Source organism: Aquila chrysaetos, chromosome 4, assembly GCF_900496995.4.
Source record: "Aquila chrysaetos chrysaetos chromosome 4, bAquChr1.4, whole genome shotgun sequence".
NCBI classification, from domain to species: Eukaryota; Metazoa; Chordata; class Aves; order Accipitriformes; family Accipitridae; genus Aquila; species Aquila chrysaetos.
Window position 1 is genome coordinate 47,485,328 of NC_044007.1, and position 16,586 is coordinate 47,501,913.

Consider the following 16,586-nt stretch of genomic DNA (forward strand, 5'->3'; position numbering starts at 1 on the left):
CACACCAAGCAGTGATAATACCTTCATATTTATTTGTGAAGCACCTCGGTACAAAGAGCTGTCTATCTTCATCCACGAGTGGCAAGGAAAACAGCAGGAAAAAAAAAAACCTGCCCTGGCTCTGGCCTGGGGAGGAATCTTTTCCAGTGCATCGGTACTTCACTTCCATAGACTGCACAGCTCCGACAGTGCCAACTGCAGGAAAGGATGATGTGAGCTTCAGGGCATCATTTCTGTTGAAAGCCATGTCCCAGGACTTGGGGGGGGGGGGGGGGGGGTGGCTTGTTTTCACTGCACCTAAAGCTCCACCCTGCAGAAAGACAAACCCTATGCCTTTGTGGTTGGTTTTCTCCGCGCCATGTGCTTTTGCGGAGGCAGGGTCCAGCTGCAGGGAGCAGGGCAGCCTGCTGGCCCCCGGTGCCGTGTGCGGGCTGAGGGCACCCGGGGAGCCTGGGCTGACCTCAGGGGTGCGCACCGGCTCAAACGCAACCACAGGGCTTAGCCTGCCGATACCTGGAAGGTCCTTAGCGAACACCACAGAAAAGCTAAATATTTTTTAAGGTCGAATAAAAATGTGCAGAAATACTTTTCAGGTTTTAAAAAAGTAAAAAGAAGGAAAAGGGCAAAAGTGAGTATTTGGCTAGTACAGATTTAACAAATCGATTCGCATGACATTGCTTAGATGAAAAATCGTAAAAGAAAAAAAGGCAGTTACTGTCAGAAGCAGAGCTGATCCCTGATTTGGCACAGCCCCATGCAAAACCAAATATCTAAGCAGAACTAAATAAGTTAAATAATCTGCATGACAGTACTAGCTGAGGGGGTTTGTCAGATGGGTATTGGATATGAAAAAAACGTCACTGAATTATAAGCTACATAGGTTGGTACTGTCTTCTTTCTGGATTTGGACAGATTTTAGCAGAAGGCTGCTGCTAACAAGACCCTCAGATGGTACCACATCTGAAATAATAATGACAGGAGGCTGGACAAAAGATGGTGTTTAGGATGCACTGTTCTGGTATTTCAGAGCAGGGCTATGAAAAAGCTCTTTGTTGCCCACCCTCTAACACTTGCACCCTAACCACCAGTATTCAAAGCTCTCTTTGCAGAGTAACATGATGAAAACTTTTTTTTTTTTTTAATTTATTTTTTAATATAATGGCTACTGAATTTCCATTTCAGGAAGGCCTTCTAGACTTCAAAAGATAAGTGGTTTGAGGAATATAACTTGGACTGGCTGCCTTTCATGTACCATGGACGTTTAATTTCTTCTGCTGTGGGGATGAGAAATAACAGAGGTGTATGCCTGGATTGCTGCTGTTGTTGTTAAGCACGTTCTGTGCAGGGTTGCAGATGGAGGCCAAGTACTAAAATACACCCGGCATTAACTACCCAAAGCAATATAATCACTTTCATCCACAAACTATTCTACTTACAACAACTTCATATACAACACCTAGTTTTATTTTACTAGTATAAGATGATTAATACTTGAGTTACATCAGAAGTCATTCAAACTATGTCTTACATCATTGTAATTGAAAAATCTTTTACAAAGGACTGATTTTTCTCTCACATTTCTATTTCATCAACCTGTACATACAATGGATGTGCACAAGCAGGATCTCCTGCCTAAGGCACTGAACATAAAATAAATAAACAAATGACAAATATTATTTTATCTCTTTATTTTTTTTTTTTCAGAATATTTTAATATTGAAGCCCAAGTTGTTATTTTCAAGGAACAGGGGAGGGGAAAAGGAAAGGGATAAGAGAGAATTTATGAAGACAAATTATTTTATTTAATTTATGGTTTTGTGAATGGTCATTTCTGTAGGCAACAAAAGGTTGTTTTCTTAAAAAAAAATTAAAACAAACAGCACCATTAAAGAAAGCATGATCCCTGAATTCTAAACAAAACACTGTCTCGAAACAAAAAAATTGGTAAAATGCTTGTTTCACCGAGTCACCTCTGGCGGGGTAACAAAGCAAAGCATAACAGCATTAAACCGTAGCAATCCTGCTGAAACCAACTACACCCCCTTCTGAAGATTCAGAGAACCACTTTCTGAGCTTGTCCTGTGGGAATAATATTTTCTTTGGTAGAGGACTGAAGGAGGGTATTTACTTCACTGAATGCGGATAGAAAAAATATCTATGCACATTAGGGATCTCCCCAATAAATCTGTATTTCTCATGCATGGTAGGTATGAGTGGATTTCACATTGCTGTTATACTGCAGGAGTAATACTGCCCTATAAAGGCATAGAATGGCTAATGTCGAACAGATGTAAACATTCAGAATACTGACAAAAAAAATACATACACACAAAAAACCCTGTACTGAAAATGTGAATCGAGTTAAGTTTCTGTAAAGCAGAAAAAATATTTTACAGCAGTACAAGAGAATTATGGCAACAAAGTAAAGCACTTTTCTTGTAACATTCATGAACAGTACAAATACAACAAAGTTATTCTACGGACTAAATTATTCTTTAACTATCAAATATAGTACAAAGCGAAATATTATGTGCTATAAAAGAAGCAGCTCCTTAAATTAGACTAAAAAATGCTTTTTTTCTTTTTGTTGGTTTTACAGTGACAAAGCATGATGACCGAAGACAACAGGATTTCATAGATTCAGAAACATTTAGCTACACAGGTCCATGATAAATCCACTGAATATTTTGTTGCTTTCCCCCCAGTGTTCTGCAGAGCCACAGAAGATGAACCGCTGCGCTGCTGCCAGGAGACTGCAGAAGTCATTCAGTGTTCAGAGCAGGGCCGTTCACGTGTGTCAGCTAAAATGATCGATTTCGGTGACACTTCTCAGCTCATCTTGAGTGTTTATCCTGGTACTTCACCACACCTTGGAGAAACTGCTAAACCAGAGGCTACAATAACGATTCTGAAATTGTGCGTGTGTTTATAAGGGGAAGGGGGTGCAGCATAAGGTAATTTTACTTCAGAAATTGCATTATAAAGCACCATATGCACCAGCTTAAAAACTGTGCAAGGAATTGCAGGGCCCTGAAAAACCATCTGCACGTTCTGTAGCTTACCCTGACAACATGCACCACCCTCAAGAAGAAAGTCTATAGTACAGAGAATATACCTTTTGCTTTATGGCTCAACCTTTATTTTTGTCTCTTAAATGCTATTTCATGTACTAGACCTCAGCAGATAAATAAAATGCAAACAGGGAGCATCCAGTTCACCATTTCTTAATTATTTTTTTTTAAACATTATTTCAAAGGGAGTTTCTGCTTGGAAAATTAGTTGAGAACAGAAACACACAAAAACACACACTGCAAATGCCCTAACATTATCTGCATATCTCACAGGTATGCAATTAAAACAATAAAGAGGGAGGAAAGAAAAAAGCATGTTTCTCCCTCTCACCCAAAAGTGCTGCTCCAGGGGTAGGAGTGGGGGAACAATTTTGGAGGTTTTAAAAAAAAAAAGGTAAATTATACATGCTGGACATTGGGACACATACATACGTACACGCAAACACAGAGCAGTGTGTTCTTAAGCAATTCTTTCACCACTTTTCAGTGCATAAACTAATAACACCTCACGGTGCAAACTGTATGGTCATTAGAAAACACAATGACACTGGGCCTGAAACCTGGACAATTAAACAAAAAAAGTAATTAAAAATTAACGTCTAAATGTGACTGTGTTCTTACTGAAGACCGAGGGTCACTCTCCCCCTAAGCATCTGTGTGATACCAGAATCCAAGTAAGGTTTTCGGTCACACTAGGATTCAGTCAGGCTCCTATATCACCGCAGTTGCTTTTGAATATTTTAATACCCTAAAACTATAACCTGTAACAACACTTCACGACTGTTGCTAACTAATTGGTCAAATTTATTCCTGGTGCAACTCCAATGACTCAAGAATGAAAGGAGTGGAACTGCACTATGGAAGAGTTTGGTCGGTTGTGTAATATAACATAGCACCATCCAGTCTAATGCCATTTTAAATAACATTTTATCACGACCTCACACATGCAAGTTGCAATCCTGATACAAAAATGACAATATGACATGAATGAGTTACCTACCACATTAGTCACACTCTTATCCTTCGAACAAAGTAAAACTATTTTGTGGCCGGAATTTATTTCTGTATTATGTCACTCAATACAAGAAGTATTTCAAGATGCAAGTACAAACAAATATTGACTTATGTGCTGTGGACAGGAAAACCTGAGCTAGAAATAAGGATTCCCAGCAGGCTTATATAAACATAGGTTATTAGAAGTCTAAGACTGGTTGCTTGCTTTATTTTAAATAGAAGTATCCTACCTCTACCCGGTATAAATACAATGCAATACAATTCCAATACAAAGGCTCCTCAAATATGAATTTGATATGCATTAACTGACTACACTCATGCTTACTCATGAGTATTTTTCAGTCACTGTTTTGCCAGCAGCTGGCGTAGCACTGGATGCTATTTTTCATGTAGTTACTCCTATGTTTTTGCTTGGCTGGCTTATTTTCCTACCAGAAGACTTGAAAAGTGCTGAGAAGCCGTTTCTTAACTCACATGTCATATTAAGGAGCACTTTTGTATAGAAAAAATATATTATTGTATCAGCAACAAATTTGTAAGTGTAATTATAAATGGCCTTTGTACCACACAGTGTCAAAAATAATATTGATATGTTGCTAATTACAATAAAAGAGAACATCAAGGTGCACCATAGAGCTTCCTATGACAGGAATGTATGTTGTAGATATTCCAGCTCACTTTTAAGACAATAAATGGCATTTATCATGTTTGTGAAAATGGTCCCACAAGAAAATAAATGTGGTTCCTCCATTCAGTAGAACCTCATTAATATGCACCCATGTCAGGGAGATCAACCACAGCTTATGAATAAGTATTCAAACAACGATCATATAAAAAGAGTATAGTGTAAAATGTAGCATAGTTTTTATTTCCTAAATGTAGTTCTATCATTCACATTAGTATTTCAGAAAGCAACAGTAAATGCATCAGGAAATCCAAGCAGTATTACATCTCGCACATTCTTACTACATTGCTCTCTGAAAATTGTGGAAGGAAAATCATTTTCTTGACCAGACTGTAAGGTCTTTGGATTAGTGAGGTTCTACTGTAATGGTAAAAATAACATTTCTCTCTGATGCTGACATTTGGGCAGACCGAACCACATATTGGCAGATGGATGACTTGCACTCCACATTTTGTGTTCTTGAAGTGGGAATAAAAAAACCCAAGGAATTTTCATCTCCCCAGCAACTGCATGTGCTTTATCCCTTTATAATATATTCCTTTTAGGTGAATAGGGCCCCAAAATTATTGTTTTTCTTCTCTGCTGTTATGGTGGCTAGCGCATCTGGAATGCAGCTATAGTCCTGAATGTAAATACAGTACTGGATAAATACTGAAGGTTACTTTAAAGATGCAGTATCCCTTTTAAAAATGCCTTTTTGATTCCAAATTACTAAAAGGTAGAGTAAGGGGTCTGAATTCCTTTGAGAAAAAAAAAGTCAGTGTTGTAAGTAATTCTAAGAATTACTTTAAATGGCAAAACTCTGAGATGTTTTTTAAATAGAGTAACTCACATAAGAGGAAAAACAACTGATTATCTAATATTAAACTGATACGCAATTAGAATCTTTCCTTATTCATTCATCACAAGAGCGCATCATTTTTAGGCCACAGAAAGGCTAAAACATCCAGAACCTATTACATAAGTCTGACCCTATAAATATATATATATATATATATTTGGGACTGACAAACCAAGTGGACAGACTAGAGAGACAAATGCAAATAAAGAATATTTGAGTGGGAAACAGGAAGAGAAAACAGGTTTTTAAGCCCCAGTAGAGAAGTTACTTTCTCCAGACCCTACTGAAGCCAATGTGATTCCAGTTTTGGTCCCACTAACCCATCGCATATACAATTTTTTCTCAAGGAATCAACAAGAAGAGATGATGAGTAAGATTTGAGTTCCATAGTCCCTGGCAGGGATATAAGGAAACTCCTCTAACAATTGAAATTCCTCTTTTTTTTTTTTTTTTTTTTTTTTGGTAGGTGAGGTGACTATATTTTAGCCCTAGATAGTGAAAGTCAATTGAAGAAAACAATCCTATCAGCAGAAAAACTGCAAACCGACTTCGGAGCTATGATGGCCAATACCCCACACCTTGCCACTACCCCACTCAAAACAGTCACTATTCAGTGTGTTATTCATTCTGCATAGTTACTCCACTTCTTGCAGAGTTATTCTTCCACTGATCTTTAACCTGCAGCTTGTATCAACTATCAAAAAGTGGAGAAAAAAATGTGCTGCACTTTGTGCAAATAAATAGAAGCTACGAATGACATGCATTAATGCCTTTTTTTTTTTTTTTAGCACAGTAAGAGAGCTCATAGAAGCTTCAGTAACAAGGCTATCTTTTTTTTAAACTACTTCTACAGGTTTCCTCTTCTTCCCAGAAAATGGCACTCAGGCAGGAATAACTAAATTCTGAAAGCACCACTTGGAAGAAAAAAAAAACCGATTAAAAAAAAAATAAATCAATCAACTAATTGCAAACCATTAGTGGCCTAAACTGTTCCAATTTCTCTGTTCCTTTGTCCTGCTCTCCCACGCTGATAAGGGATACTGCATCTTTGATTCAGTTCCTATCGTACAACCAGACAAGCTACACACAGTTTGGAAGGCCCTATGCAGTCATCATGACAGAAGGCTCCGCAGCCTTTGCACACGATCATGGCTTTCAGCCTGCAAGAGCATTTCAGTTCCAGTTCATCGGCATTGCTACTGTCAGCAAATTTCTGAACCGGGATCTGCGCATTCTGGTTAGACAGGCCTGTGGCAGTGTTTGAGCCACTTCCTAAAATCCCAATCGATTTCTCAATTGCAGATGCTGCCCTTTTGAAGCTTGTGCTACCGAAGTGTATTGTTGGATAATTTCCACAGAGCTGCTGCTGCTGCTGCTGCTGCTGCTGTGGGTGCTGCGTCTGTATTTTCTGAGCAGCAAGTTGGGTAAAAGGCTTCTGTGGCTCAGAAAGTAAATAGGAAGAGAAATCTGCATTTTTTAATGCAAACGCTTTTAACTGTTCTTTCACTTCGTTCTGATCATAGGAAGTTTGTTTCATGCCCAGTTCGCAGCTGCTGCTTAAACCTTCCTCAAAAGAAATAGGTTCAGATTTTATATTGCTACAGATGCTTGCTGGCTGAGGCCAACTAAGTCTTTTAGTGGTTTCCATAGTAACTGTCGGTTGTTTTTGATCAGAGGGGACTTCTGCATTTGGGTGAGGAGGGGGAGGAGGTGGCAGGGGTGGAGGGGGAGGAGGGGGATGCACTAGTGTTTTGCTCTGCAGAGTTTGAGAGGCACTGGCAATGTCATCACCTTCCTTAATTTGAATATTAGGGGAAAACACACTTCCTAGCCTCAGCTGGTGAGCTGCTGTAGAAATATTCACATCTCCCAAGCCCTTCTGTTCCAGGTGTCTGCTAAAAGCAAATGCGTTGCAGCCAGGTGGGCCTTTTGAAGTAGTTTGCAACAAAGCTGCTGTAGGAATGGGGCCTCTTGCAGCCATGGACATTTGGTAAAAATGCTGTCTATGTGAGGTACTAGCTTCTGCGTGAAAGCTGCCATTTTTATCAATGTGAAATAAGCTCTGCTGGAAACTGCATGAAGGCAACGGCCTCTTCTGCTGCTTGATCTCTGGGCTGTGAGCGATTCGGCTCTGAATGGCATGTTTGTTCAGCCACTCCTGCTTAAATGGCTGACCATGCCCTAGCTGATTCATGCTGGAACTAATTACACAAGGAGCCGCTTTAACATCTGTGTCCATTGACACCTTCCCAGGCTCACATTTAATTTGAGCATGTTCCCCTACAGTCCTGGCCATCCTCTTTTTCGGATGGTTTTCACGCTTTCTGATTTGTAGCGGGGCTACGCTGCCTGCTGTAAATCCTTTACCATCTGGATTAGGAGAGTTGGAAGGATGTTCAACAATATTTCTCTCGGACACTACTGTTTTACATACTGAGGTAGTTTGCAAAGGCAAGGGAAGCCTGTTAATTTCTAGTTTGGCTCCTGATCTGGGCTGCGGCAGTACTTTCTCTAAAGGCAGGTTGCCTTGCAGTAACTGTGTCACTAAAGGATTGTTGGCCTCCACTGACGACAAGCGACAGCTAGAGCCCCCGGCACCGGTAACTCTCTTTAGGGTTTCTGTTGTCAGGGACAGGGTGTCTTCCATAGAGTCCACAATGGATGTCTTGGAGGTCTGCGGCGGCTGTGCGCTCGTGGCTATTTCTGCAGTCTGGGCAGGCATTTCAGGTCCTGTAAAATCCTCGGTGTCCATCCTGAAGCACTTGTCAGACTCATTCGTTTCCGATTTAACAGGAACAGCAATGCTCGTCAGAAGACTCCTGGATTGCAGTTCTGACATTTGCGTGTAACTGGAAGGTTCGGTTTTGACATTTTTTAAGCAGTTTTGCTCTGCGTATTCCTTATGCTTACCGGAGTTAAGATGGCTGACCACTGGCTGGTCTGTACTCATTGCCTCTTCATCATGCCAACAAATTCTATTGTTAGTGCTATACTGACTGGCACAGGCAGCATCTGCTTCATTTTTAAATGCTGAAGGACCTCTTAACTGCTCAGCAAAACCTTGGCTGGGAGTAACCACCTCAATTAATTTATCTTGAGGAGCAAGAGGCACTTCTCGAAGACTTGAACAACCTGCCTGCAAGTTCTTGCTGTCTTGCTTTGCTGTAATGGTGATAAAGCTGGAACTGTGCTCAAGGCTTTCATTAGAGACCACTTCAGGCCTGCTTATGACAGACACCTGAGGACAGGCTATACTTTGTAAGGCAGCTTCTGTCCTTACAGGTCTGCTCTGCAGGTCAATGCTGTTCTCTGCATTTTCAATAGAAGAAGAAAGTGACAGACTGGAATTCAGATTTGTAGTGTGGTCAACAATGACTTTGCAAGGTATAGACCTATTCATGGCAGTTTGTGTAAAGCTCACTGGCTGAGGTTTACCAGAGAGATCCATTCGGTTTCGTGCTCCAGAGCTTTTTTCTAAGAGATCAGCATTTAATTTAGTAGCATTATCGTAAGAGCTTATTGTCACCATGTTACCAGTAAACATTGAAATGGGTGGCCTTGCAACAGCATCTGCTACTGCAAGGGCCTCACTGCAACTTAAAGCTGACCTAACGGTAGTGTGAATGGAGACAGTGCTTTGCTCGTTACACCCAGTTATGGCTATCTTATCAGAAGAAAATCTGTTGGTAGTCCCCACTGGGGGAATCAGTACAGAACTACCAGAGAGATGATTTGGCAAATTATTTGCAATAGATGAAGCTGGCACAGTGGCATAATGACTGGAGACTGTGTTATTCGCATTGCTACTTGGTATCGGCAACCTTTTGTCATCGATGGCATTTGATAAGACTGTATTGTCTATGGAGACTGGTACATTAGTGTTATCAATACATTTTGGTCCAACAGTTATGCATGGAGTATCAGCCCCTTGGATGGTTTTCAGCATATTTATATTACAAGCTGAAACTGCTGTGTTTGCACTGTCAACAGACATTAAAACAGAGGATTTATCAACAGAACTTGCAAAAGAAAGTTCTTTAATTGCTCCAGACATAGCAGTGCTGCAAACAGACACAGAGACTGAACTTTTATTATAAAGCACTGGCACACTGTTACTTTCAGTAGAGGTAGATGAAATAATTTTCTCACACAATTGTGGCATAGGTATATTTTCATCAGAACTGTGCACCGATATCTCAGTAGCAGTTTCTGGTAATATAGCTGTGTTAAGTGACTGCTGCAATAAAGTGGTAGTCTCACGGTGATGAGCAGACTTGTTGCTAGGGGACCTGCAGTTAGGATTAACTATGATGACACCAGTAGAACCTTCAATCTTTGTGTCAGTAGAAGTTGGTATCTCCAGAGATGAGGTACTTTCCTTTGAGCTGAACTGCAACTTTGATTCTTTATTAGTCTGGAGTAAATGAGCTCTGGCTTGATGCTTTGCAAATAGCTTGGCCTTTGTTTGTTCCTTGATGTGTGCCAGCGTTCTTGTCTTCCCACCTTCGCATGGGGTCCCCATTGCTCCAGAGACAATGCTCGCAGCTGCTGCCACGGCTGCTGCAGCTGCAGCTTCTCTTTGGGCTCTTGCTTGCTGAGCTCTTGCTTTGATATCTGCAAGAGTTCTAGCCCCAGTGTTTCTCCCACTGCTGACCGATGTACTTGGGGAAACTCGAGGTTCTGGTTTAGAAACAGGTTGGCTCTTGATGATAAAAGGTGGTCCAACTTTTGAAAGCTGAATCTAAAGGAAGAAAAAAACCAGTAATTTTAATGAGATCATCGACTCGCTAAAATCACCAGCTGTCTCTTAAAGGGTCAGAGAAAGGTAATGAAGGGAATTACTGTTCAGTGCAGTTCGACAGAAAAATACTACAAATTAGTGATATTTACACTTCAGTATTTTACCATCCGCCAGCACGAATAACTGACACCTGTATTAGCCTACTCACACTGACCCTTCTGACAGGAAGAAAGATTGAACTGGATGACAACATGATGCTTATCTGATACAATTTGTCAGACCTGTTTTATATGCAGTGTACCCAACTGAGAAGATCAACAAGCCTAGTGCAGCGATACTAGAGAAGAGCCTATGACTAAGCACTTGCTGCAAAAGTGTGAAAAAATAACAATCATGTAGTGCTTTTGCTCCTTGGTCTCCAATGACTGAGACATTAGGAACAGCCTGTCTTTCACTTATATACCAGACAACATATCTTGCCTTTAGATAGGGTGTACTAGTGTCTCCACTGAGCCTATTTTTCATGTTACACCACAAAGCACTTCAGAGTAGTGGTATAAAAGAAGTGAATCACCAAAGGATATGCCTTTCCCTTCCTCACTCTCAATTTTAAAGAGACTTGCTTTAGTATATCCCTGCGATACCTCCTACACCACTGCATTTCAAAAATGAAATCCTCAAACCTACAAATATTAAAAATGCAAATATTAAAGTTTTAAATACCTAAAACTTTAAGCAAAATGATTACCTGTGAAATCACTGGGATTATTAGTATGTTTCCAATTAGGCACATCTGTTTTCAGGATTAGAGAATAAGAGTCCTGGGACCACTTTATAACTCATACGCTCTCTCAGAATACCCAAACGTTGGCAAAAAAACATTTCAATTTCTTAAAAGGGACATAACATTTACCAGCTGTCCACAGTAATAGGACTTAGTGGTAATGCTGTCACTTCTCTTCTGAAAGGAACTGACAAGAAAACTAGGTAGTATTTGTAGGAAAAGTAGTCATAAGGTGTGACGGGAAGTAAGAGCCGTATAGCAGAATGATTTAGGAGAACTGAGGTTCTTTTTCCTCTTTTAATTACAGAGGATAGGGGTTGTTGGTGAAATGACCCAAGAGCCAAATATTTGTTACACAAAAAACATACTAGAATTGATTGTCCAAATTATTTTTCGAAATGCTTGCCAATTTTTCAGTATTGTCATTCACTGGCTGGAGGCTTCAGGGAGATTAAATTCTTAAGACTGTGCAAGACTGACAGCATCTGACTTTCCATAAGAGATCAATGGAAATCAATATTAAGATGGTATTGTAATATAAAGCCACTTATATAACCATACAACTCTATGCTGGTCTAGAGGGTTGGAATACTTCACTTTTCCTAGCAGGTAAATTTTTGGCTTATAAATAAACACTCATGCCTAATATTGTGAGGCTTTACTATTTACTTGAACATATCTTAAAGAATATCACAAACTCACAACTACTTCAAAACACTTTGCTTTCTGTTTCAGTAGCAACTTTTTTCAGTTTCTACTTTGCATCACCAGAACTGCTAAAGCTCTAAGTGCTTGATTATTTTTATTATTATAGTCATGACCCTTTCTTTATTCCCTAGTGATCTATTTTTCTTTGTGCTTAGAGAGTGATTAGAATTTATTAGGCTAGATAGAGACCTTTCAAATATGAAAGATATCACTAAACTCAGAATGGGCTAACTTCCAATTGCATCACTGCTCATAAAAATAAATTAGTTGAAATATGCTGCCGCACTAGTGATTAAAACAGTTAGCCTATTTGCCCTCCTGGCCATACTAACAATGTTCAGTGATTGCAGCAGTTAAAAATAAATGCAGAAAAGGGCATTTCTGAATAATCAGGAAGTAGTATTGCACAGTCAATGGCTTAAGTTCAGCAAATTGAATCTAAAACTTGGCTGATGTCATCATGTACAAAATTAAAAGGGTCAAAACACTAAGCCTATATATAACTAAATCTATAGATCCCTCTGTTAGGAAAAAAAAAAGCTTTCAACTGGAATTTACTTTCTTACATAGCAGAATGAGACACATAAAAGTGTTTGCTTAGTTGGTGTATCTTTTTTACCTTTTGCTTTGCCATTAACAAAGATATCTATCTATATATATCAATTAGACACTTCCCCCTGATAGCCAGGTCTCTGTTTCCAATTAATTCTACAGGGAAGACTTATACTTCAGCCTACCCCAAGCTTTGGGCTTGTAAAGGGATCTCCAACTATTCTGACCCTAGGTTCTCTTGCTGGATTAAGGCACCGGTTGTTTTTCTTAGTAATGGTTATGGTACCATTTATTATTCATGCTTGCTGGAGAAGTCACCCACAGGAAAACAAGTGGATAATACAGCTGGGTAATTAGAAAAAGAAGTAGCACTGTGTAAATGATGGGGAAGCTCTTGAATTAGATTAAGCCATAGATCCTGGAAAACTTTCCCTCACACAAAAGCAATTTTGTAGCAAAGACCCTGACTGAACAATTATAGATATATTTATATCAGAAGTAATTTGGCATGGTACGAATGTAATAGTAAAGTGAAACCACCAGTACTAACACCCCTCACACCTCCACAAAAAATACACCGTGCACTGTGTCTGCATGTGGTCAGTAGGAGGGAGATAATAAACTTTTAGTTTCCAAGTTGGCCTGTTTATTCATTACTTTACCTTAAGGGGTGGAACTCGGGGTTCTTCTCTGGGTGGCTGATCTTTATCAGATGGACTTGTTGATGAAGCACTACGGTTAGGCTGGTCATCATCTATTCTAGCTCTCTTCTCTTTGCAGATTCCAAAACTGTGCTGTTCTGCTGTTTTCCTTTTTGGGATCTCTGGGTCTCTACTTTCATTCCTCACTTCGGGTGATTTTGTGGGTTCTAATGACTTGGAAGAATGTGAACTCTCTAGACGGCTTTGGGTGCTGCCTGTTAGCTTGTGAGATTTACTTCTGCACACTTCAGAGAACGTAGCTTTCTCTAGAGATGAGGTATATAGTTTATCATGTGGCTTTGATGGAAGCAGTTCGATATTTTTGCCAACTGATCCTTCTGATAAGACAGCTACCTCTGATGGCAAGAGTGTACCTTTCTTGTCACCTCTTTGCTGAACACTGTGATTTTTAATTTTGATCACCTCTGGAGGAGAGTGTTCTGGGATGGATGCAATGTAAGATTTCTCAATTTCAGAATGTGACTTACATGGCTGATGACTGAGGCTTTTGCTTTGGGGCTCTTCCAATACTGAAGTATCAGGTATAATTGTTAGTGGACCAACTTTCATATTTTCAGGAGCAGTCTGAAGTTGCTTTGGCTGAACAACAAGATTCTCTTCTTGAACCACCTTAGGAATGGCAGAGCTTTCTTCTTTCAAAGTGGGAAGGGAGTCTTCCAACAAACACGGCGATTTCCTTTGTTGCAGAGTAAGTCTTTCATTGCTTGGGGAATTAGAAACTGGAGATGTCTCCGATGGAAGAGGCAAACTATTTGCCACAGATGTTTCAGAAGTTAGAAGAACAGAAGATACTGAAGATGTTTCTGATGTTAAAGGCAAATCAGACATTGGAGATGTTTCTGATGTTAAAGGTAAATTAGAAGCTGGTGATGCCTCTGATGTTAAAGGTAAATTTGACATCAGAGATGCTTCTGAGGTTACAGGTGAGGTGGACATTGGAGAGATTTCCGACATTAAAGGTGTGTGCAAGTTTTCATCACTGGCCTTTTGCTGAATATCACCTTCAATGTTTTCAGTACTGGACACTTCAGATGAACAAGCTGTTTCAAGAGATGCTGGAGTACAGGGTTCCTCTGAAGTCGACTGAGTGTCTCCTCCAGGAGAGGCAATACAAACACACGGTCCTTCTGGACTTCCAGAGGAAAAGGAAGTTTCAGAAATACAAGCATTCTCAGACAACTGTTCCTCAGGGTCACTTTGAAGCTCCATATCCACCGCAATGCCTCCACCAGTGAACAAGGAGCCTTCCAGAGCAGCATTTTGCATTTCTGGTGCAATTAGCTCTTTTGCAGACTCGGAATCCTTCTCTGCTGTATCACTGACAGAGTTTGTGGATGAAGCCGATCGTGCTGGTGATACGCAATCCTCCAGCTGATCTATCACAACTGACATCTCCTCCTGAGAGCATTCTGACTTCAACTCCACTTTAATTTCAATGTGAGATACAGTATCAGTTACATCATTCATCATGACACAGGACTCAGTGCTGTCTGCAAGCTGTACTGCCTCTGTTTCTTCATTTGTGCCAGCTGGACTTACTGACTCCTCAGAAAACTCATGTTCTGTTTTATGGTTCTCCTCTTGGCATTCACAAATACTTGTCTCAACCTCTTCAGCAATCTCCTCCTGAATGATTGATTCTTCAGGTATCAGTATATCATCTGAGTCTGCCGTTAGATCCTTGACAGGAACCTGTTCCATACTACAAAGAGATGGACAATAATCTCTCTCTGGTAAAGGTGGAATTTTAGCACCTTTCTCTTCTTGGTCTTCAAAGGTTCCTTGCTTAGAAGGACCAGGTGTGCCAGAAGATCCACACAAAGAATTGCTTTCATCTTCATCATTGTTCTGCACTGCAGTGAGTTTCATTGATTCCCCTCTTGACATTCCCAATCTAAATAAAAACACACAAATTAAAAAGGTCTTTTCATCACAGACATGATAAAGGAATAGGATCGTCTTTCTCACCCACATCTTTTATTTACAAAAAGGACATCATTTCCAGTTTAAAATAGTGGTTTGGTTAAGTGGTGGCTGGCTGATTTATATATGGTTTTATACATTTTGGAAACCTAGCTACCTGGATTTTCTTACCAGTGTTAAAAAACTTAAATATTTTTAAAATAAGTAATCTATTATTCATTATTTAACTATTTGGCACATCAATGAAACAAAAAAGCAAGCTACACAGATTCACCAGTACCCATACTCTGTTTAAATTTCTGTGTTTTGTTTTGTTTTTTTTTAATACCAGCACAATACTGCAATACTAATACAGCATGCATTGCAGACGAAATGCACAACTATATCTTCTTCCATCAGTACAGCTCTAAAGCAAATCCCTTTTTTCCCTCCTACACCTGCATTTAGGGTCAACACAGCCAGCAATATGGCTTAAATGCTGCACTTTAAATAAAAAGCTGTACCTAAAACTAATAAGGCAAAGCACGTGTTTCAGTTTTGCAATTTGACAGTCATTTCAAATTTATCATGAAAATCAAAATAACTCCACTTCAGCCTCATTTTACAACTCAAGAGGCAATTATAAAGATCTCAGTTGACAGCTTGTGTGTTTTTGCTCCATTCTTTCAGCAAACTAAATACTTCATTTAAGATAAAAACTATTTCTAAATAAACAGATCTATCTATATACCATTCATTTGATTTCACTATAATTAAAAAGAAGATTAACATTCTTAAGCAGCTAAAAAGACATATTTATAAGCTATGCATTCATTCTCATGGATGAGTGCAAAGGACCCATCCCTATGTATACTTCTCTTCTGAAGATTTTCTTACCTTTGGTCCTGAAAATATTAGTTTAAAAAAAGTTTTATTACTTCAACAGAATTTAAAAAAAACCCCCACAACAAACCAAACCAAAACAAAAGCCAAGGGCTGAAAAAATAGTTATTTTTAAAAATGGATGCACTCTGACATCCTCATTTCCTTCCAAGGACAGTGGGAGTACAGGTGTTCAGCATCTTTAGTAAGATTTTCCAAGCAGACTTTGTGCATCAGCAATTCCATAATAGTAGAAAATACACAAAAGCTTGACTGGAGGCCTTAACAGAAATTTCATGGTCTTAAGTATCTTCTAATCTAATTAATAGAAGTTTGATCTCTGTTCTCATTTTAATCAGAAAACGAAGAATAATATGGAAATAAGCAGGCATAAAAGATATTTAGAAATTATGGAAGCAAGATAACTTGTCATTGTGCAGCCAGAGGATACAGAGATCACAAAGGCCCATGTATATGTACAGAACAAACATGTAAAAAACCCCAAATCTGTGGTTGCGCATTTTAAAAATACTGAACATATGCATTACAGTGAGAGCTGTAAATGCAAAAAAACCCCAAACCAGCCTGCAATTGGTACCCCAAAAAGCACTCTCAGGGTAATTATTAATATTGCCTACTACTAGTCACTTAATATGCACAAAATCTCCCTATGCCATCAATATG

At 39.4% G+C, this 16,586-nt stretch overlaps 1 protein-coding gene across 6 annotated transcripts in view; it reads right to left on the reverse strand.

The window, feature by feature from the left end:
* Positions 1 to 1,442: 1,442 nt before the first annotated feature.
* The window catches only part of ASXL3 (ASXL transcriptional regulator 3), a 136,287-nt gene continuing 121,143 nt past the window's right edge, over positions 1,443 to 16,586 (reverse strand). For all 6 annotated transcript variants that reach the window (XM_030011819.2, XM_030011817.1, XM_030011818.1 and 3 more), the window contains 2 exons: positions 13,059 to 15,012; positions 1,443 to 10,352 (listed from right to left, as the gene is read on the reverse strand). In XM_030011819.2, the coding sequence (XP_029867679.1) occupies positions 6,672 to 10,352; positions 13,059 to 15,012 (5,635 nt within the window). In that variant the 3' untranslated portion in view covers positions 1,443 to 6,671. The remainder of the gene's footprint in view (positions 10,353 to 13,058; positions 15,013 to 16,586) is intronic.